Source organism: Tachyglossus aculeatus, chromosome 21, assembly GCF_015852505.1.
Source record: "Tachyglossus aculeatus isolate mTacAcu1 chromosome 21, mTacAcu1.pri, whole genome shotgun sequence".
Classification (NCBI taxonomy): domain Eukaryota; kingdom Metazoa; phylum Chordata; class Mammalia; order Monotremata; family Tachyglossidae; genus Tachyglossus; species Tachyglossus aculeatus.
In genome coordinates, this window is record NC_052086.1 from 16,125,281 (window position 1) to 16,149,276 (window position 23,996).

Consider the following 23,996-nt stretch of genomic DNA (forward strand, 5'->3'; position numbering starts at 1 on the left):
TTGAAGGTTCAGCTGGCTTTTCCTAGCTCCGGGACAGCCGCGAATGCATCCGGCAACCTCAGCATGGCCAGGGCCCCACTATATCAACATTCAGCCATTTCTGTTCATCTCCAGCAAGTGGGCAACCACCCAGTCACCGAGAGGCTCGCTTGGCGCCATGGAGATATCTCTGGGCTGGAGGGAAACTACCAGCTATGCCTGCCTTTGCCTCTCAAACATCCACGGCTTAGTGGATGGAACTCAGGCCTGGGAGTAAGGACTCCGCCACACATGTGCTGTGTGACCCTGGGCAAGTCACTTCTCTTTCCTGAGCCTCAGTTACCTCGTCTGTAAAATGGGGATTGAGTGTGAACCCCATCTGGGACAGGGCCTGCGTCAACCCTGATTAACTTGTATCTACCCAGCACTTAGAACAGTGGTTGACACACAGTAAGCGCTTAACCAGTACCGTTGTGTAGTGCAATCTTCCGCAGAACAGGTGGAAGGGTGCTCATCTGTACCCCCTTCAAGATGGCCCTGCCACCAGGGCCGTTCCACTGGTGCAAGGAGTGTGAACTACCAGAAAGAGCCCGGGCCTGAAGTCGGAGGCTCCACACATGTCTGCTGTGTGACCTTGGGCAAGTCATTTAACTTCCTCTGTGCCTCAGTTACCTCATCTGTAAAATGGGGATTAAGACTGTGAGCCCCATGTGGGACAGGGATTGGGTCCAACCTGATTACCTTATATCTACTCCTCTGCTTAGAACAGTGCTTGGCACATAGTAAGCGTTTAACGAATACTCATTTTTTTTCCCACCCTTGCCTGGATTGAGTTAGGCTAATCCAATCCCGATACCCCCACTCTCCCCACATCCGTTGCTGGGAGGATGTCGCTTGTTGGATAAAACACAATTGTGCATATGAAAGAAAGAGAAAACATACCATCTTACTCCTCTATACCAATAGAGCAGGAATCAGGACCCAATGCTGGCCAGACAGGAGAAGAGGAGAAGAGAGACAGAAAAGGAAGGAGACGTTAGAAGAGTCTTCAGAACAGACGGCCAAAAACACTGTCGCTAGAACAAATGGGTTAGGGTGGGTGGTCTCTGAATTAATTACATTAGGCAGAACACATGTATTTGCTGAAGCCAAGAAGGAAAACAAACCTCATCCTCTATACATTTTTTTTTTTAAAGACTCAAGCCAAATTTACTTCAGAGAACTCTTCCCTTTAAGCAATTTCTCGGTGGGTGACAAAAAAAATCCCAAGTCGTTCCCACCCACTGAAGAAATGAGTTAGGCCTTTGGGTATTTATTTCTGTGCCTTCAAAGAGTCCTCATCACTCAGACCCTTAGCTGTCTTCCTAGGCAGCGGATTTTGTTGTTCACGTGCAAACTGCTTCCCTAATCTACAGGTGAGAAACGGGGGAGAGGGCGAATGAGTTTATCTCGCACAATTAGACCAGCTACGACAGAAACTAAGTCCTTCCTTTGTGCCAAAGCACTGTGCTCTACAATGGGGTCGATGTATTACAAGCTCTTTTAAGGCAGGGATCTTTCTTCTACATCTACTCTACTCTCCCAAGTGCTTACTACAGTGCTTTGCACACGGCAGGAACTTTATAAATACTACTGTCCTAGGAAAGACAATCAGAAGCTGGGGAGTGAAGAGAACCTACGAAGTCTGGCTCCTTCCTCCTTTTTCTATCCGAACTGTGTAGCTAAAGGATCTGGGAAATACCCATTTCCTGCCATTTAACAAAAGCTGAAAATCAACTCTACTCGGCTTCCCTGCTGCTGTCCTGGAATGATCTTCCCTGTCTCTCATCATTACTGGCATTTACTGAGTGCTTACGCTGTGCAGAGTACTGTTCTAAGCACTTGGGAGAGTGCCCACCCCACAAAAAAAAAGGCAGTATAGCTCATATGCAGGTATTTCAGTATACTGAACCTGGACACCCTTCTCAGGGTCGCACCTGGAAAATTTCCAGGACTCTACCAGTCTCGACTATGGGAAGGAGAGTCAAGCAGAGGCCTGTCCATTCCAATCTATTCCTAGCTTGGGCAGTGGCTAGCGAATGGAAGGCAATCCGCTACAAGTCAAAACTCACCCGTGCTGGGCAGCAGCATGGCAGGGGAGAGAGTCAAGGGCGGAGACTCAAGTTTACCGCGCAGGAGGAGGCAGTGGTAAACTAATTCCGTATTTTTACCAAGAAAACTCTATGGATACGCTACCAGAATGATTGCTGATGGAGGTGGGGTGTTCTGGGAGAGATGTGTCCATGGCATCGCCAGGGTCGGAGACCAACGGACGGCATAAGACATGACAAGAATCTGGACGCTTCAGTAAATGTAGAGGGTGGAGGCATCAAAGTTTATAAGAGAATAATAATTATTGGTAATCGTTAAGCCCTTACTATATCCCGGGCACTGTACTAAGCGCTGGGATGGATGCAAGCAAATCCGGTTACACACAGTCCCTGTCCCACATGGGGCTCACAGTCTCAATCCCCATTTTACGGATGAGGTAACTGAGGCCCAGGGAAGTGAAGTGATTTCCCAAAGGTCACACAGCAGACAAGTGGCAGAGCCACTACGCCACATTACTTCCAGAGAAGGCCCACAGGTTTACGATGTCAGCTTTCAAGATGTCAACAGCAACCATTGGCCCAATACCACAAAAGCAATTTTAAAGCTTGAGAGATTTAATCCCCATAGGATCAACGCCTTGGCGGGCCGCTACTTGCATGAGATCTGAAGGTTCCCCGATTTGGAAACATTCACTTGACTCTGAGACTGGAGAAGCAGCGTGGTCTAATGGAAAGTGCATGGGCCTAGGAGCCAGCGGACTTGGGTTCTAAGACCGGCTCTGCCACCAGTCCGTGCCTCAGTTTCCCTACCTGTAAAATGGGGACTGAAGCTATGAACTCCACGTGGGACAAGGACTGCGTCCAACCTCATTATCTCGTATCTACCCCAGTGCTTAGTACAGTGCTGGATACATAGTAAGGGCTTAACAAATGCCATTAAAAAAAAACAACAAAAAAACGCCACCAAATCTGATTTCCATTTCATATGGAATTTCGATCCTGGCACGACCCAGCACGGAAGCTCATGCTTTTCTTTCCCATCGTCTGCTGCTCGGAAGTCTGACTGGCTTGACAGAGATCTTGACCTTTGATGAAATCTAAGGGCAACAGGGAAGAGCTTAAAAGGCTCTTCACCATTCTAGGCTGTAAGCTCACTACAGGCAGGGAACGTGTCTGCTAATTCTATTGATTTGTACTCTCCCAAGAGCTTAGTACAGCGCTCTGCACATAGTAAGCACTCCATGAATACCGATTGATTGATTCACCCCGGTTTCCACTAGCCATTGCTGCTGAGGAGACTCCCTTGCTCTTAAATAATTCAAAGGGCCCAAAGGCAAAGCGTGGGTGGCGTGTACCCTTTATGTTGGTTGTTCTGATGTCCTCGAGAAACCCCTTACAAGAAGGGCTGAATTGTGGCAGAGTTGATTACAAGCCCTTCAGATTCTGGGCTGAATTACTCTGTGTTTCTTCCTCCGCAGCAGCACTCTCTAACAGCTGCAGAAAATTAAGACAGATGCCTGGAGTGGGAATCTGCTGGTACAGATTTAATGAGGCTTTTGAGGTGAATCTTGTTCCAGCTAAGGGTCTTCCAGGATACTGACTTCCTCTGGGCCCGCCTGCCTCAAAATGAACCCAGGATGCAGTTAACAGAAGGGTAGCTTCGGTTTACTTAAGCCCATTACCTATTCTCTGCCAACTTTTACAATGCTATTAAAACCAAAGCCATCGAGAACTCTGTGTGCTTCCCACTCTGGGTGGTTTTGCAATGTTTTTTTTTAAACAATTTTCACCCACAGGGTTACAATTATTAGAAATCTTGGCCAAACCATGCCACACAGTGAAGAAGACTGCTGCCTTTGTGGAGCAGAGGGAGGGAGAGAAAAGCAAGAACATGGCATTTCCCTCTAGACTGTAAGCTCGTTATGGGCAGTTAGTCAATTGAAATTATTGAGCGCTTACTGGGTGCTGAACACTGTACTAAATACTTCGGAGAGTACAGTATAACAGACACATTCCCTGCCCAAAATGAGCTTACAGTCTGAAGGGGCTGACAAACATTAATATGAATACATAAATTACACATGTTGTATTGTATGCTCCCAAGTGCTAAACACAGTGCTCTGCACACAGTAGGAACTCGATAAATACCACTGATTGACTGACTGATTGACTTCCCTACTCTCGGTGGGGGTTCATTTGTGGGCAGTCAGCCCCCTTCCCTGAGCCTTTGGGAAGTAATTGTCAAACTTCATTAATTGTAAAACTTCATTTGTGGCTCCAATATGCAGTACTTGAGGAAATTTGTTTTGTTTTGTTATCTGTCTCCCTCTTCTAGACTGTGAGCCCGTTGTTGGGTAGGGATCGTCTCTATATGTTGCCGACTTGTACTTCCCAAGCGCTTAGTACAGTGCTGTGCACGCAGTAAGCGCTCAATAAATACGATTGAATGAATGAATGAATGAATGAATGAATTTACGGGTGGCAGCGGCTATGTTTGGGACAGGGTTTCCACGGCCAAAGGCCACTTCGCTGGAAAAAACCCTTGTCGCCGATACGCTATCATGCGGCTCCTGAAGTCAAGAGCCTCCTCTCTGCTGGACCCCTGGACTTGTAACTTGGCACTGAATTTCCAGGAACTCCCTTGCAGCTGCCCAGTGCTCCAAGATAATAATAATACTATTTATGGTACTCGTTAAGCGCTTACTATGCGCCAAGCACTCTTCTAAATGCTGAGGTAGATACAAGTTAATCAGTTTGGACGGAGTCCCTGTCCCATATGGGGCTCAGAGTCTTAATCCCCATTTTACAGATGAGGGAACTGAGGTCCAGAGATGTGAAGTGACTTGCCCAAGGTCACACAATGGACATGTGGCAGAGCTGGGATTAGAACCCAGGTCCTTCGGCCTCCCAGGCGCAGGTTCTACCCACTAAGGCATGCAACTTGCATAATGATAATAATAATTATGGTATTTAAGTGCTTCTAGGAGCCGGGCACTGTACTAAGCGCTGGGATGGATACAAGCAAATGGGTTGGACACAGTCCCTCTCCCACGTGGGGCTCCCAGTCCCGCTCTCTATTTTCCGGATGAGGTAACGGAGGCCCAGAGAAGTTAAGTGGCTTGCCCAAGGTCACACCACAGGCAAGCGGTGGGGCCGGAATTAGAACCCATGACCATCTGACTCTCCATGATCTATCTGCTACGCCGTGTTGAGAAACTCGAAGCGATTCGGCCGCGTGGGACCCTCAGGGCCATCCCTGCTGGTGTTGTTCCTCTTAGTGTTCCTGTCCTGCTCTATCAAAGGAAGGGAAGCCGAAGGGTTTGACATTCCAGGAGGCTCTACTACAGTGGGGCTTGGGCAGACCTGCCAAACCATCACTCTCCCCACCTTCAAAGCCTTAAGCCTTATTGAAGCCACATCTCCTTCAAGAGCCTTCCCCGAAATTTCCTCTTCTCCCACCCCCTTTTGCATCGCCCTTGTACTTGGCTTTGCTCCTCACCCTCGTTTCTTTTTTTTAATGGTATTCGTTAAGTGCTTACTATGTGCCAAGTACTGTTCAAAGCACTGGCGTAGATGCTAATCCAGTTGGACACAGTCCATGTCCCCAGTGGCTCTCCCAGTCTTAATCTCCATTTTCAGATGAGGTAACTGAGGCACAGAGAAGTGAAGTGACTTGCCCAAGGTCACACAGCAGACAAGTGGCGGAGCTGGAATTAGAACCCAGGTCCTTCTGACTCAGGCCCATCCACCAGGCATGCTGCCTCCCTCCCCACAAAACACTTATGTATATACCCACGATTGATTTATTAATCTTTGTGCCTCTCTCCCTCTAGACTGTAAACTCCTCATGGGCAGGGATTGAGTCTATTAACTCTGTAATATTGTATGTTCCAAGCGCTTTGTATAGTGCTCTGCACACAGTCAGCACTCAATAAATGACTGACTGATTAGTAAAGTCTTCCAAGGTAAACTTAACTAGGCCCCCCACCCCCTCCCTACTGTTGCTTCCTCCTACCAAGCATGACACAGTGGACAGAGCATGGGCCTGGGAATCAGAAGGTCATGGGTTCTAATCCTGGCCTGGCCACTTCATTCATTCAATCGTATTTATTGAGCGCTTACTGTGTGCTGAGCACTGTACTAAGCGCTTGGGAAGTACAAGTTGGCAACATATAGAGACGGTCCCTACCCAACAACGGGCTCATAGAAGCAGCGTGGCTCAGTGGAAAGAGCACGGGCTTTGGAGTCAGAGGTCGTGGGTTCGAATCCCAGCTCCGCCACATGTCTGCTGTGTGAACTTGGGCCAGTCACTTCACTTCTCTGAGTCTCAGTTCCCTCATCTGTAAAATGGGGATTGACTGTGAGCCCCACGTGGGACAACCTGATCACACTGTATCCCCCCCAGTGCTTAGAACAGTGCTTTGCACATAGTAAGCGCTTAACAAATGCCATTATTATTATTATTATTGCCTGCTGTGTGACCTTGGGCAAGTCTGTGTCTAACCTGATTAACCTGTATCTACCCCAGTGCTTAGAACAGTGATTTGCACATAATAAGTGCTTAAGAAATGCCATCATTATTGTTATTATTGTGCTCTCCCAAGTGCTTAGGACAGTGCTCTGCACAGAGTAAGCGCTCAACAAATACCAGGGATTGATTGTAGGGATTCGCCGTCAGTCAGACCTAAGAGTACCTACCCAAATGGACCTCTGGCCCCATAAACCAATAGAATGACTTAATGGCGTCAAGCAAAGGGAACAGATCGCAAAATTCTCTGATGCCTCAAAACCTCCCACCAACAAACACCAAAATGTCACGTCTTGAGCCAAAGGCAGGTCCAAAGCTCAGCCCGGGTTAAAATGGAGCCCCTCAACTCCAGGGCCAAGTCGTCCCCCGCCCCTTCCCTATCCTGCCCCACCCAACCCCACCCCCTCCCTCCGTCGGCTAGGAGCGGCCTGGGCTCTGTTACCTGGTAGGTAAACATCGGCGGGAGGGTCACCGGCAGGTTTGGGAAGGCTCCTGGGGTCACTGCTGCTGTCTTGCAGGACGTCCTCTAGAGATGGGGGTTGGCTTTCTAAATTGATAGAAATTGGGAGAAACGGGTAAATACTACTGATACTACTACTAACTGTGGCATTTGTTAAGTGCTTAATATGTGCCAGGCACTGTACTAAGTGCTGGGATGGATATACTCTCTTAAAACGTGCCACTTGGAGGAGATCTTTAGTAGCAGCATGGCCTGGCGCAGTGGATACAGCAAAGGCCTGGGAATCAGAAAGTCATGGGTTCTAATCCCTGCTCCACAACTTTTCTGCTGTGTGACCTTGGGCAAGTCACTTCACTTCTCTGTGCCTCAGTTACCTCATCTGGAAAATGGGGATTAAGACTATGGCCCCATGTGGGACGACCTGATTACCTTGTATCTACCCCAGTGCTTGGCACATAGTGAGCGCTTAACAAACACCATTATTATTATTATTATTATTATTATTATTATTATTATTATTACAAGCAAATCAGCTTAGACACAGTCCCTGTGCCACTTGGGGCTCACAAGCTCAACCCCCATTTTACAGATGAGGTAACTGAGAAACAGAGAAGTGAAGTGACTTGCTTGGTCACATAGCAGACAATTGTGGCGGAGCCAGCATTGGAACCCAGGGCCTTCTGACTCATAGGCTTATAATAATAATAATGATGATGGCATTTATTAAGCGCTATGTGCAAAGCACTGCTCCAAGCACTTATGCCCTACCCACTTCGCCATGCTGCTTCTAAAGATTTTCTCCAAGCACATCTGAAGAGAGTGGCCTTGTCCACTATGCTACCGTATCCTCCCGGATATTTCAAGACCAGCAGGATCCAGTGTCTGGTCTCTTCTATCCCCACAGGGTGACCATTCCCATCAGGGAATTCCCAAAGCCCCACACAGCTATGCGAGGGAATATAACCAATGATGTAAAAGTCTTGCCTTTCCCAATTCAGCACTAATTTAAACAGTTTCCAGAATTTCTCTTTATTGCTTGATGTTAAGGGATGGGATACATCAGTATTAGGGCCTTTTACCAGAGACAAAAACCTGAAGCTCTCAGGAGTAATAATAGCAATTGGAATTTGTTAAGCGTTTAGCATGCGCCAATCACTGGTACACAATATCAGCATTTCGGACAAGGTCTCTGTCCAGCAAGGGGCTGGCAGTCCAAGGGGGAGGGAGGATGAGTATCTTCTCCCCGTTTTTCAGATGAGGAAACTGAGGCACAGGGAAGTGAAGTGACTTGCTCAAAGGTCACACAGCAGGCATATGGCAGAGCCGGAACTAGAAACCAGGCCTCCTGGCTCCACCCTGAAGTTACATGGTGACTCTGGCAGTATATGGACTACACTGGAAGCTCCTTTTTTTATGGCACTTATTAAGCGCTTAATATATGCAAAGCACTGTTCTAAGCGCTGGGGAGGTTACAAGGTGATCAGGTTGCCCCACAGGAGGCTTCCTTGTGGGCAGGGGGCATGTCTACCAACTCTGTTGTATTGTACCCTCCCAAGTGATTAGGATAGTGCTTTGCATTCAGTAACTGCTCAGTAAATACCATCGACTGATTGATGGTCAATAATGTTCCTTACTAGCAGATCCAGAATGGTGAGATGCCATGATAATATTAACAATAATAACTACGGCATAAGCCTGGGAGTCAGGAGGACCTGGGTTCTAATCCCTGCTCCACTACTTGTCTGCTGGGTGACCTTGGGCAAGTCTCTTCACTACTCTGGGCCTCAGTTCCCTCATCTGAATAATGGGAATTAAGGCTGCGAGCCCCATGTGGCACATGAACTGGGTCCAACCTGATTATCTTGTATCTACCCCGGGGCTTAGTACAGGGTCTGGTACATAATAAATGTTTAACAAATACTATAAAAAAAAGTTGACTTTGTTAAACTCTCACATGTGCCAAGCACTATACTAAGGGCTGGGATATACACAATATCATCAGATCTGATACAATCCCTGTCCCACATGGGGCTTCCAGTCTAAGGGAGGAAGAAAACAGGTATAAAATTCATTCACTAATTCAATCATATTTATTCAGAGTTTACTGTGTGCAGAGCACAGTACCAAAATCCCCATTATGCTCCTCATTCAGCTGCTGAGATCAGTTCCCAAAGTCTGTCTAGCAAATTCAAAATGAGAGCTTAGTAGAATTCCCCTCAAAGAGAAATAAACCTCCTATGGACAGATCAGAGGTCTTTGGATAGTCCAGGATGGGGCTTGTTTTTCAGGTGTCCCTACAGCACCAATCCTCATATATGGGCAGTTGGTATTAGTATTTATTAAGCGCTCACTATGTGGAAAGCAATGTTTTTCATTGAGCACCAATCCTCAAACATGGACAGTTGGTATTAGTAGTGGTAGTAATAATTATATTAATATTTATGAAGCTCTTAACTTCATGGAAAGCAGTGGACTAAGCACTGGGAAATGAACACTCCTGAGAAGTTACAGCTCTAAACAGAGGAAGAAGGCATAACTGCTCCATGAGACCTTCCCTAACTAAGCCCTCCTTTCCTCTTCTCCCACTCCCTTCTGCGTTGCCCTGACTTGCTCCATTTACTTAGCCTCACAGCACTTATCTGTAATTTATTTATTTATATTAATGTCTGCCTCCCCCTCTAGACTGTAAGCTCACTGTGGGCAGAAAATGTGTCTGTTTATTGTTCTACTGTACTCTCCCAAGCGCTCAATATAGTGCTTTGCCAGCAGTAAGTGCTCAATAAATCCTACTGAATGAATGAATGAAAGGTACAGACACCGTCCCTGGCCCCCAAGGGGCTCACACTCTACGAACGACGGGGGAGCGGGTTGGCAACAGACCTGTGAAGGCAGGCGAACTGTGGATTCCTGATAGAGATTTACTCCCCTCCTCGGGAGAGAAAGAGAGAGGAAGAGAAAGGGTTGGAGGGGCCGCCCCGCCTGGCTCCCCTCAACTCCCTCAGCTCTCCTAAGCGCTTAGTACAGTGCTCTGCACACAGTAAGCGCTCAATAAATACGACTGATTGATTGATTTGGCTCCCACAAGTGGGCCGCAGGTACGGTTCACATCAGGGCCTCAGCTCAGGCCTCACTCGTGTCTGGGTTTCCTCCCTGAGACGTTCCTGAAGCGGGCACCCACGATGCCCAACCGCCCTCGGGAGGTGAGGCTGAATTTAGAGGCCCCTCTTGCCCCCGGCTTCCTCGGGCTCTGGATCACCTGTGGTTTGCAGAGTTAGCCAAGAAACCTTAATAACTGTGGTATTTGTTCAGTGCTTACTACGTGCCAGGCACCGTACTAAGCACTGGGGTGGATATAAGCAAATCGGGTTGGACACAGTCACTGTCTCATGTGGGGCTCGCAGTCTCAATCCCCATTTTACAGATGAGGCAACTGAGGCATAGAGAAGTGAAGTGACTTGCCCAAGGCCAAGCTCCTTGGAGGCAGAGAATGTGTCAGTTTATTGTTGTATCATACTCTCCCAAGTGCTTAGTACAATGTTCTGCACACAGTAAGGGCTCAATAAATACAACTGAATGAATACGAGTGGCAGAGCTGGGATTAGAACCTATCTACTATGCCATGCTGCCTCTCTCAGGGCAGGAGACCCCGGAAAATGACCCCGAAGCAGAGGACCTGAATAATAATGACGGCATTTGTTAAGCGCTTACTATGTGCCAAGCACTGTTCTAAGCACTGGGGTGAATACAAGGTGAACAGGTTGAACGTGGGGCTCACAGTCTTCATCCGCATTTTCCAGACGAGGGAACTGAGGCCCAGAGAAGTGAAGTGACTTGTCCAAAGTCACACAGCTGACAAGCAGTGGAGCCGGGATTAGCATCCATGACCTCTGATTCCCAAGCCCGGCTCTTGTCACTGAACAATGCAACTCTCTTTTTGCCCCTTCCCGGATTTTCTCTTTTTACCTTTCACCACTATCTCCCCACTCTCTCCTGCCCCTTGCCTGCTTTTCCCCACAGGTCCCTCCCTGGCTAGAGTGGTCAGAGGAATGTGCTTGCCAATTCTTTTGTACTGTCCTCTCCCAAGCACTTAGTCCAGTGCTCTGAACACAGTCCACACTCAATAAATACCACTGATGGATCAACTGGGTCTGCCTCACTGCCGTGCATGTTTTTTGGGGGCCAGCATGTGATGAGTGAGAAGCTCTAAAACCCATCCCAACAGAAGAAACTTCCCCTTCTCCCTCTCCCCCAGATTTCGACCTGGAAGAAAAGCTGGGAGCTGCTTAATTTTGTGGTAGGGAAGGAAGAAGGATTGGTCGGGGGAATCACTGGGGAGAAATCAAATCTTCCTGGAACCTTGCTGGTCACGGCCCAGCTCCGCTTCAAGTTGACAGAGCATTGGTGAGAGCAGCTGCAACTCAAGAATGCATCGCCCGGAACGGGAGTAAGGTACCTTGGATCTGTGACCTTGGGACTTGATATTCATCGCCCCCTCAACTCCCCAGCACTTGAGTACATATCTTTAAATTATATATTATAAACTACTTATTTTTATTATCTGTCTCCCCCTTTTTCGTGTCTGCCAACTGCTGTATCGTACTCTCCCAAGTGCTTAGTACAGTGCTCTCCACTAGGTATAAATACCATCGTTAACGATGATGACCATACCTTGCTTCAGAGGAGTGACCTCTTCGATTTCCTCAGTAACGATGCTCTTATAAAAGAAAACAAAAATCCACCTTATTGCATTGACATTCATTCATTCATTCAATTGTATTTATTGAGCGCTTACTGTGTGCACAGCACTTTACTAAGCGCTTGGGAAGTCCAAGCTGGCAAATATAGAGATGGTCCCTACCCAACAACGGGCTCACAGTCTAGAAGGGGGAGACAGACAACAAAACATGTGGACAGGTGTCAAGTCATCAGAATAAATAGAAATAAAGCTAGATGCACATCTAAAAAAATAAATAGAATAGTAAACATGTACAAGTAAAATAGAGTAATAAATCTGTACAAACATATATACAGGTGCTGTGGGGAGGAGAAGGAGGTAGGGCGGGGGGGATGGGGAGGAGGAGAGGAAAAAGGGGGCTCAGTCTGGGAAGGCCTCCTGGACGAGGTGAGCTCTCAGTAGGACAGTTTCAGTTTCAGATTGACGGTATCTGAGCCCTCGGCCCGGAATGTCCTAGCACAGGCTGGCTAGAGGTAAAGGCATTAGTGATCACAGGCCGGTATTAGCAGTTGCTGAGTGACCAACCCACAGGGCACCACTTCCCTAAACTCAGAGCTGAAAAGCGGACCAAAGTCACGGTATTTCCTACCCTCTCCTAAAGTCGTTGCCAAAGCTTCTTAAGCGTCACTAGACTCTAAGCTCATCTCCAGGCTCTACGCTCATCCGCAGACCCTTGCTTGTCACCTAACTCCAGGTTCTAAGCTCACTGTGGGTAGGGAACAGGCCTTCCAACCCTGTTCTTTTGACCTCTGCCAAGTGCTTAGTACAGTGCTCTGCACACAGTAAGCGCTCAATAAATGCCACTGATTGATGAGCCAACCACATGTGCACAGAAAATGTCATCCCTCCTCTCACCCCACACCCCAACACACTCCTCCTTCCCATCACGCGGAGTACCACAATGACTCTCACGCAAGCCCATCCCCTTCCACACCACATCAAAATCCCAAGCCCTCAGTTTACCTCGGGTGAGCTGCTCTCCCGAAAGGTGAGCTCAGTACCACTCAGTGGGGGAGGTGAATCTGAGTCTTCAGATAGTTTCTCCTCGTCCTCCTCGTGGATGGGAGATGATGGAGACCGTAGTGTGCTGAGGCAGAAAGAATGACACATAAACACCACTGACACGTCAAGAGTCAATCTCCTCCCTGGGACTACCAAGGGGTACACTATTTTCCACGCTGCTCCACAGTAACTCTGCACATCCCTTCATTCACTCATTCAATTGTATTTATTGAGCGCTTACTGTGTGCAAAGCACTGTACTAAGTGCTTGGGAGAGTACAATACAACAACAGACACATTCCTGCCCACAACGAGCTCACAGTCTAGACGGGGAGACAGACATTAATACCAATCACTAAATAACGGATAAAGATATATACATGAACGTATATACATATATATACATCCTCTAGACCGTAAGCTTGTCGAGGGCAGGGCAAGTGCTCCAACTCTGTTATGTATAGAGAGGAGCAGCATGGCCTAGTGGATAGAGCACGGATCTGGGCTCTAATCCTGGCTCCACCACATATCTGCTGTGTGACCTTGGGCGAGTCACTTAACTTCTTTGGGCCTCAGTTACCTCATCTGTAAAATGGGGATTAAGAGTGTGAGCCCCATGTGGGACAGGGACTGTGTCCAACCTGAATGACTTGTATTTACCCCAGTGTTTAGAACAGTGCTTGGCACACAGAAAGTGCTTAATGAGTACCATAATTATTATTAAGTACTCTCCCAAGCGCTATAGTACAGAGCCCTGCACACAGTAAGCGCTCAATAAATATGACTGATTGACTGATCCACTGCCATATTCTATCCCTACTCCGTTTCTTCACTCTGAGGGTGGAACAGGAACCTCCTGACACGAGTCAGTTAGCAGCTTTATAAGTAGCTGTACCCCAAGATAATACCTCTTGCTGGATGAAGGCCCAGCAAGGGGGTCTCATTTATCTTACACCCAAAAGACCTCCTGAAGAGAAGGAAGATTGGGAGGAAAATCAGTTGAGCCGGAAACATTTTGCACTAGTTTGCTGGGAACCTCGAAGGATTCAGATGGTCGTGCGGGCATCTGCAAAAGCTGGAAAGAGCTTCTTGTTTAGGGCAAAGATTTTAGGCCTGAAAATTCAAATGTTTAATAATTACGGTACTGTGAGCTAAACACTGTACTAAGCGCTGGAGTAATTACAAGAGCATGATGTTGGACACAGTCCCTGTCCCACACGGAGCTCGCAGTCGCAAAAGGAGGGAAAATTTCCTCTTGATTTTAAGGAGCCAAATGGTTTTTCATGTACCAAGACCTAAGTTCCACAGACCATGACTCTGGGTTCTAGCATTCATTCATTCAATCGCATTTATTGAGCGCTTACTATGTGCAGAGCACTGTACTAAGCGCTTGGGAAGTACAAGTTGGCAACATATAGAGACGGTCCCTACCCAACAGCGGGATCACAGTCTAGAAGGGGGAGACGGAGAACAAACCAAATATATTAACAAACTAAAATAAATAGAATAAATATGTACAAATAAAATAGAGTAATAAATATGTACAAACATATCATCATCATCATCATCAATCGTATTTATTGAGCACTTACTGTGTGCAGAGCACTGGACTAAGTGCTTGGGAAGTACAAGTTGGCAACATCTAGAGACAGTCCCTACCCAACAGTGGGCTCACAGTCTAAAAGGGGGAGACAGAGAACAAAACCAAACATACTAACAAAATAAAATAAATAGAATAGATATGTACAAGTGAAATAAATAAATAAATAGAGTAACAAATATGTACAAACATATATACGTATATACAGGTGCAGTGGGGAAGGGAAGGAGGTAAGATGGGGGGATGGAGAGGGGGACGAGGGGGAGAGGAAGGAAGGGGCTCAGTCTGGGAAGGCCTCCTGGAGGAGGTGAGCTCTCAGTAGGGCCTTGAAGGGAGGAAGAGAGCTAGCTTGGCGGATGGGCAGAGGGAGGGCATTCCAGGCCCGGGGGATGACGTTTGCCGGGGGTCGATGGCGGGACAGGCGAGAACGAGGTACGGTGAGGGGATTAGCGGCAGAGGAGCGGAGGGTGCGGGCTGGGCTGGAGAAGGAGAGAAGGGAGGCGAGGGAGGAGGGGGCGAGGTGATGGACAGCCTTGAAGCCCAGGGTGAGGAGTTTCTGCCTGACGCGCAGATTGATAGGGCCACTAACCTATCAGGAGACTTGCTCGGCTTGCTCTTCTGATGGCCATTCTCCACGGCTCTGTCCATCCCAGCAAGAGGCCGCCCGGCTTGAGACAGCCCCTCCGAGACGCCCGAGTAGGTGATTTCTTCATAGAGGGGAGCGGAAGGGATGGCCGGAGAGATGGAGCGGAGGCCGTTCAGAGCTTCGAGCAAAGAGATGGGCTCGTATCCGGGAGGGATGTTGTCAGAGCTCTGCGAGGATGGGGGGGGTGGGGGGTGGAGAGAGATGGGAAGGAGCCCGATCTCATTATAAACTGCCACACGCTCCTTATGGCACCAAAACAAAAATGTGAGACTCCTGCAAAGGACGGGTCAATAATTCCCCTGCCCCAAGACTACGTTTCCCAGGATACACATTTTCTAGCTGTGCATACTAACTGGAATGGAAATATCCTACAAGGAGAATCCAGGGTGTCCAACACCGAGAGAGCGCTTCTTAGCCGGTTGGTAGCAAAGAGCTTCCCCTACCAGTGTGCTAGTCACCATCTTAGGGGTTGATTTAGGTGTGGCTGAGAGGAAGCCATTTCAGGGATGCGACCTGAACTCTAACAAGCAGCAACTTCTATGCACACACACGATGTCACCCTGACTCGCTCCCTTTATTCACTTCCCTTACCAGCACCACAGCAATTATGTCCACATCTGCAATTTATTTTTTATTTATAGGAATGCCCATCTCCCCCTCTAGACTCTAGGCTCGTTGTGGGCTGGGAATGTGTCCGTTTATTGTTACACTGTACTCTCCCAAGTGCTTAGTACAGTGCTCTGCAAACAGTAAGCACTTAACAAATACATGCAAGGACTTCCTCTTACTGAAAGGGTTGGTGCAAGTTTGATCTTTCTGCCAACTCTGCTGACATGCATTCAGGGATCCCTTTCTTCTTTTGAGTCCTTGAACCAGAAGGCCCTTTGAGATCTCTACGGTTCCCTAATTGCCGAAAACCCCTTCTAAAAGGCTAGGATGTGCTCTCCTCTACTACTGTATTGGTCCGTAACCAAAGTGGATTTTTTGGTCAAGTTTCAGCACTTTTAAAAAACAAAAAAGGGCCCCTCCTAAAATAACAGTCTTAAACGGTTGGGTAGCTGAAGCCACTTTTCCCTCTCCTCATACCTCAGACAATCGCTCCCCTTCTAGGCTGTATGCTTGTTGTGGGCAGGGAATGTGTCTGTTTATCGTTCTATTGTAGTCTCCCAAGCGCTTAATACAATGCTCTGCACACAGGAAGCACTCAATAAATACAACTGACTGAAATACTCCGAGATAGTCTGGAGTTTAAGATGGAAAATGCCGGAGAAAGATGATGATCAAGGTTGGGTTGGGGAATTTTGCCTTTAATCTTTCTAGCTGACGCTGCCCCCATTTGTTTAAACCCTCTCCCTCCCTAGCTATATCACTCTCTTTTTTTACAGTATTTGTTAAGTGCTTACTATGTGCCAGGCACTATATTAAGTGCTGGGGTAGATACAAGCTACCACAGTCTATGTCTCACATGGGGCTAGGAGCAGCGTGGTCTAATGGATAGAGCACAGGCCTAGGAGTCGGAAGGAGCTGGGTTCTAATCCCAGCTCCGCCACTATTCTGCTGAGTGACCTTGGGTAAGTCACTTGATAATAATGATGGCATTTATTAAGCACTTAGTATGTGCAAAGCACTGTTCTAAGTGCTGGGGAGGTTACAAGGTGATCAGAATGTCCCACGGGGGGGCTCAGGGTCTTCATCCCATTTTACAGATGAGGTAACAGGCACAGAGAAGATAAGTGACTTGCCCAAAGTCACACAGCTGACAACTGGCGGAGTCGGGATTTGAACCCATGACCCCTGACTCCAAAGCCTGTGCTCCTTCCACTGAGCCACTCAACTTCTCTGTGCCTCAGTTACTTTGCCTGTAAAATGGGGATTAAGACTGTGAGCCCAAGTAGGACTGTGTTCAACTAGACTTGGCTATCTATCCTAGCGCTTAGTACAGTGCCTGGCACATAGCAAGCGCTTAACAAACCATAAAAAGAAACTGAGTGGGAGATCCTGCTAGACTGTAAATTCTTCGAGGGGAGGAATTGTGTCTTCTGTCTCTACTGCATGCTCTCCTAAGTGCTGAGCACCACGCTCTGCACAGAGAAAGCATTTGATAAATACGATGGATTGATTGCTTGCCTGCGGCCAGAGTCCCTGAGCCTCAGTGCCAGGCTGAAAGGTTGGCTTTTCGGTAGGGCCCCACAGGATGGGCAAGAAGTGGCAGCAGCTTTCTGCCTCCCCAGGAATTCTGAAAAAGGCAGAGGAGTTAGGCCCTGGCTCAGAACGAGGAGCACGTGGAGCTGGACGATCAGATCTTTTGAGACACGGGAGGCCGCAAAGCAGATGTTCTGAGAGGGCAATCCCCAGCGAGGGCCGGGACAGTGCCCAGCACTTAGAACAGTGTTTGACACATACTAAGCGGTTAACGAATACCATTAAAAAAAAAAAAAAGAGGCCTGAGAAAATGGAGCAGTGCTAGGAGCAGAGCCACCCCCTGCTCCGCTGGCATTTCTCCTCCGACTCCATTTAGTCAGTCCGGACTTCAGGACGCCTGGAATGCCATTTTCAAAACCGCCTTCGTCATCAGACTTCTTGGGTGGCAGAAGAGCAGGGAGATCGTTGGCGTAGGATTCTGTCCTAAAGCTACACCCCCTCCTCCAAAAATACACCCCTAGAAGTTTCTACCACAACTATCAGCCACCGCTTTCAAGGCCAACACAGAGTTCTCCCTGCCCAATCTTGGATTAGAGCAGGCATGGTTCGCTTTCAATTCAAAGAGGCTCTTTACCTAGCGGCAACTTGTTCTGTGACCACTCACCCACCCACGCTACTCCCCACGGGGCTCGGACTCAAATGGTGAAAACGACGGACTTGAACACAGATCAAGGACTGCAGGGGGATTAGAGACAGACCCCCTGTAAGAGATGCTGTTTGCAATAAAAAGACAAAACCAAAACAACGACGACAACGAAAAAAAGCAACGATATTAGTTCTTCAACATGGCATCTCTAGTCCCATTGCCAGCAGGAAAAAAAAAGGGTAAACATGAGCATTTAAAGAAAATTAAAGAGCTAAAGCAAAGCTGGCAAGAGATCTCTGAGCTGAGGGTGGGGGCATACTGATCTCAGTCTCTCTCTTGTGCAAGAAGCTTCATTTCTGTGCGCAGGGCTGAGGGGGGACAGTGATGGAGAAGGGCAGATCTGGCTTTGTCGGGTTAAAGTAAATGAAACATCGAGGTTAGCAAACCTGCTGGGAGTGAGAGGAGCTTTCCATGCTAGTGATTATTTTTTTGGCGGGGGGGTTGGGAGGGGGTGGGAAGAGAAGGTGGGGAAGGAAGAAGGGGCGATAACATAGCCAAATAGGACCAAGTACACTTACTGTTTCCCTTTTAGGTTTCTTGCTGGCCAATGAGACAGGGTTCGACTTTGATTTTTTAAAGGGACACTGTCAAGAAAAAATCATAGATTTTACAATAACCACCATCCCTCACCCACCGCTGGAAATGACTGGAGAGGAATTTTCCAATTGGTTTTTCGCTCTGGATGGTGGTGCTTCCCTCCCCTCCGCTCAGTCTCCTGCCCTTTTCCCAGGGCTCAGCTCACTCACAGGGCCCCTCTCTGTTGGTCGGTTCAGGGTCCGTTTCACCCTGAAAATCTCTCACACACCCCTGATTTTCAAGCAGACCGAAAAGAAAAAAAACCACCCTACGTAAATAGCCCTACGGTGTCTGGAAATAGCCACGGTGAGATGACAAGCATCTTGCTTCTGTCCTCCAAGAGGCCTTCCCTAACTAAGCCCTCTCTTCCTCTTCTGTCATTGCATTCAGTCGCCCGCACACTTAGATTTGCAGCCTTTTTTCGCCCCTCCCTCAGATCCACAGCACCTATTTACATATCCGTAATTTCTCTATTTATTTTAAGGTCCGTCTCCCACTCTAGGCTGGAAGCTCATTGTATGCAGGGAAACGTGTCTACCACCTCTGTTATAACTGTACTCTCCCAAGAGTTGAGTTCAGTGCTCTGCACAGAGCAAGCGCTCGATAAATACCTTTGATCGATTGATCCTGCTGGATTACACCAAGGGGAAATCTGTGAACAGCTCCTGGCCCCCAGGATGAGTACTGATTTGCGCTGGTGGGAGGGAAGGTGGGCTGGGAAAACCATGTCTCGGGCTTCTGAGTTTGGGATCGCTATTTGGAAGGTGAGGTTTGAGAGCTTTTGTTTGGGTGACTTTTGTTTTTTCCAATGAAGTCCATTGCATGACAGTGTCCCTTTAACGCATCACCTTTAGGAACTCCCCACCCCCACCGAGCCACGGAACAGACTTTCTCGTTCTCGAGAACATGCAGTTGGAAAGGATGGTGGGTTGCAAAAGGGATGAGCCCGTTGGATCTTCGCTTCTTGTCCAAAAGTATTCAGAATCGTCAAAGCTCTTGGTCATCCTAGGAGTAAGTGTTTCCCCCTCCTCCACCCCCATTTCTAATTGGCACCTACGATGGGATGTGAGCATGCGGACATCACAGCCAACGGGAGAAAGTGAGGAAAATGGATGTCTCATCCGGCAAGAGCCAGAAGAGCCGTCCTCAACGCATTAACGGAGAGGACTCCTTAAGTCTTCCTCATGACCCAGAATGTATTCGTCCAGCTGGCTCTGCCAGTGGACCTGAGGAAAACTTCCGCTCCCTCCGAGTTCCGTGTGCGACTCTGATGCTATCAGGTTCTGGGGAGTCCGGTGACAGACCATATTCCCTGTTATCACCGGGGGTGGCTTGGAGAACTCTGAGGCCCTTACGCTACCATCAAGGCTCCCGTCCAGGCTGCTAAGAAGCAGCATGGCATAGTGGATACAGTACGGGCCCGGCGGTCGGAAGGTCTTGGGTTCTAATCCCGGCTCCGCCACTTGTCTGCTGTGTGACCTTGGGCAAGTCACCTCATTTCTCTGGGCCTCAATTGAGTTACATGTAAATTGGGGATGGAGACTGTGAGCCCCATGTGGGACAGGAACTGCGTCCAACCCGATTTGCTTGTATCTACCCCAGCGCTAGTACAGTGCCTGGCACATGTTAAGCGCTTAACGAATACCACCGCTATTACATCACTGGACCTTGCTCCCTTCTTGGGCCTGAGAAGTGTAACCCCCCTTTCCCCAGCGATCCTCACCCCGGGCCTCTCCCTCTCTACCTCCTTCGCCTTCCGATGGCTCGGGAGACTTGGTGTATCACTTACAGAGTGTTCGTCGTGATCCATGCTCTGTGCCAAGACGGGACTGAAGGAGACAGGGGAGAGGGCTCCTGGCTTCTTCCTCACCGCCCGAATCTGTAGGAGGGCTCGGAATGCTAAAGGAAAAAGGTTGGAACACATTAGCAGGGGTGGCGGTGGCAGCTGTTTAGCATCATCATCATCATCATTATCATCATCAATAGCATTTATTGAGCTATTTATTAGCGTCAGAGTGCTCTGAGATGTCCAGCTTCCGGTGGTCCGTCGGGCACGGCTCTTTGAGCGGCGTGGGTGGACAAGGACTCTTTCTATTTCAGTGCAGCCCAGTGGGGACAGCAGGGCCTGGGTTCTAGTCCCGGCCCTGCCACTCGTCTGCTGCGTCACCTTGGGCAAGTCACTTTTCTTCTCTGGGCCTCAGCTCCCTCATCTGAAAATGGGGATTCAATCCTACTCCCTCTTACTTAGAATATGATCCTTCTGCGGGACAGGGACTCTAACTGATTATCGTGTATCCATCTCAGTGCTTAGAATGGTAGTAAGCACTTAACAAGTATCATTAAGTAATAACTACTATTATGCATGAAGGGGGAATGGAGAGAGCAGGAAAATTTCGTTAGCTCATCGCTTCCTCCTCCTTAAAAAAAAAGCCCACCAAAAATCAGCTGGCTTAGCCACCAACTTTAGTTTTCTTAGCTAAATCAGGTGCGTGTGAGAAGAAACAATTAGCTTCTACCTCCAATTATAGCATCAGCAAAGTCAGTCATCTGGAGATTGTAATAATAATAATTATGGTATTTGTTAAGCGCTTACTGTGTGCCAGGCACTGTACTAAGTGCTGGATTGTTGGACAGCGTGGCACAGGGCTGGGTAAACTCTCTCTAGATGGTAAGCTCGTGTGGGCAGGGAATAAGTCTGTTTATTGTTATAGTGTACTCTCCCAAATGCTTAGTACAGCCATAATATTCATAGCAAAGCATATTCATAGCATAGTAAGCATAGTGTAGGCATCAAGCAATTATAATAATAATAATAATTGTGGTATTTGTTAAGTGTCTACTACGTGCCAAGCACTGTACTAAGTGCCGGGGTGGGTAGAAATAATCAGGTTGAACATAATCCCTGTCCCACATGGGGCTCACCGCCTAAGGGGGAGGGACAACAATTGGAGAGTCTGGTTCTAGTTCTGCCAGTTCCTGACTTGGTGACCATAATCAAATGGTGGATTCCCCCCGAAACTGCCGCTAGCAGGGTGGCAAGAACTAATGAGATGCAGTGACACCATCTTCTCTTCATTTATGCCATTATTATTATTATTATTATTATTATTATTATTATTATTATTATTATTATTATTATTTGCTAACCCTAAAATGTTTGAACCACACTCGATGAAACCACGGGGGTGATGACACTGTTGAACTGAATAAATTCAAGCTTTCCCCTCTAGACTGTACGCTCCTTGAAGGCAGGTGTTGATGATAATAATGGCATTTGTTACGCACTTACTATGTTCCACGCACTGTGATAAGCACTGGCGTAGGTACAAAGCAATCAGATTGGACATAGTCCCTATCCCATGTGGGCCTCAGTCTTAATCCCCATTTTCCAGATGAGGTAAATGAGGCGTAGAGAAGTGAAGTGACTTGCCCAAGGTCACACAGCGAGCAACTGGTGGAGCTGGGATTAGAACCCATGACCTTCTGGCTCCAGGCCCATGTTCTACCCACTACACCATACTGCTTGAAGCAGCGTGGCTCAATGGAAAGAGCCCGGGCTTTGGAGTCAGAGTTCATGGGTTCAAATCCCGGCTCGGCCAATTGTCAGCTGTGTGACTTTGGGCAAGTCACTTCACTTCTCTGGGCCTCAGTTCCCTCATCTGGAAAATGGGGATGAAGACAGTGAGCCCCCCGTGGGACAACCTGATCACCTTGTAACCTTCTCAGCGCTTAGACCAGTGCTTTGCACATAGTAAGTGCTTAATAAATGCCATTATTATTATTATTGTTATTATTATTACTAACTCTGCTGTTCTGTTTTCTCACATGTGCTTAGTAACAGTGGTCCGCACACCTTAAGTGCTCAAAAACTTCCAATGATTGATAGATTTCCAACCTTCTCTCAGACAGGCATTACTGCGCTCATTGTACATAATTGATAGTCACGGCTACTGGAAAGACCACACGCCTCGGGGTCGGAGGACATGGGTTCTAATTCCGGCTCTGCCACATGTCTGCTCTGTGATTTTAGGCAAGTTCCCTAATTCCTCTGTGCCTCAGTTCCCTCATCTGTAAAATGGGGACTAAGTGTGTGAGCCCTATGTAGAACAGGGACTGTGTCCAACCCAATTATCTGGTGTCTATTTCAGAGCTTAGTACAGTGCTTGGCACATAGTGAGTGCTTAACAGATACTACGATCATCATCATCATTACTAGTTCCCTTTCCCATTTGGGAGGCGATCTTGTCTCCTTCTGGACTAATCTCTTTCCGGTCTGGTTTCTTGACTGCTCCCAATTGAACTCTTTTGTTTTGTTCTCTGTCTCCCCCTTCTAGACTGGGAGCCCGCTGTTGGCTAGGGACCGTCTCTATATGTTGCCAACTTGTACTTCCCAAGCGCTTAGTACAGTGCTCTGCACACAGTAAGCGCTCAATAAATACGATTGAATGAACGAATGAATGAACTCCTTTTTTTCTTTCTTCATGTTGCAATGGTGAGAGAGCCCAGAGAGGGAAAGATCAGATCTTGTTCTCCTCTTCACTCAGTTATCAGAATTTCTCACACACCCACACTGTGGCAAGAGCAGCCCTGGCTGTTCGTTACCAAGGGAGCAGAGCGAGGATTTTCAAGCTAGTTCTACACCCAGTCAACAAACAGAAATCCCAGCATTCAGCCAGAGTGATGACTAGCAAATCTAAAAAAAAAACCCCAGAAAACAAAACCCATTCCCATTTTAAATCTTGCCCCAAGAAGGCCATCTTCTGAATGAACACTAGGTACGTCAAATAAGGCTGATTTCCCCCTTTATCGCCAGACCATTCTTAAGATCTGATCATCAGGACTATAATCGGGGAGGTGGCTACGTCATCTCCTCTAGCGAATATTATGGTGGTACTAAGCGCTTGGGCGAGTTCAATAAAATAATAAATGGACACATTCCCTGCCCACAATGAGTTTACAGTCTAGAGGGACCTTACCCGGTCCTTTGCTAAGCGCTTGGGTAGGTGCAAGACTATGAGATTGGAGACTGTAGAAGCAGCGTGGCTCAGTGGAAAGAGCCTGAGCTTTGGAGTCAGAAGTCATGGGTTCAAATCCCGGCTACACCAATTGCCAGCTGTGTGACTTTGGTATGTGTAATGTTGGACAGTGACAGTCATTTGTTAAGTGACTTAACTTCTCTGTGCCTCAGTTACCTCATCTGTAAAATGGGGGTAAAGACTGTGAGCCCCCCGTGGGACAACCTGATCACCTTGTAACCTCCCCAGTGCTTAGAACAGTGCTTTGCACATAGTAAGCGCTTAACAAAATGCCATCATCATCATCACAGTCCCTGTCTCGCATGAGGTTCAAAGTCTAAGTACTGTGAAGCAGCATGGTGTAGTGGTTAGAGCACGGGCCTGGATGATGATGGCATTTATTAAGCGCTTACTATGTGCAAAGCACTGTTCTAAGCTCTGGGGGGGTATACAGCAATCAGGTTGTCCCACGTGGGGCTCACAGTCTTCATCCCCATTTTACAGATGAGGGAACTGAG

At 47.8% G+C, this 23,996-nt stretch overlaps 1 protein-coding gene across 3 annotated transcripts in view; it reads right to left on the minus strand.

Moving 5' to 3' along the window:
- The window catches only part of MGRN1 (mahogunin ring finger 1), a 147,043-nt gene that overhangs the window by 14,467 nt on the left and 108,580 nt on the right, over positions 1–23,996 (minus strand). Inside the window, exons 11-17 of one of the 3 annotated variants that reach the window (XM_038762549.1) lie at positions 20,253–20,362; positions 18,406–18,471; positions 14,983–15,206; positions 12,756–12,879; positions 11,726–11,771; positions 7,040–7,144; positions 922–966 (exon numbers count right to left, since the gene is read on the minus strand). In XM_038762549.1, coding sequence (XP_038618477.1) covers positions 926–966; positions 7,040–7,144; positions 11,726–11,771; positions 12,756–12,879; positions 14,983–15,206; positions 18,406–18,471; positions 20,253–20,362 — 716 coding nt within the window. In that variant the 3' untranslated portion in view covers positions 922–925. The remainder of the gene's footprint in view (positions 1–921; positions 967–7,039; positions 7,145–11,725; positions 11,772–12,755; positions 12,880–14,982; positions 15,207–18,405; positions 18,472–20,252; positions 20,363–23,996) is intronic. The other 2 variants (XM_038762546.1, XM_038762548.1) reach the window with 2 other exon arrangements.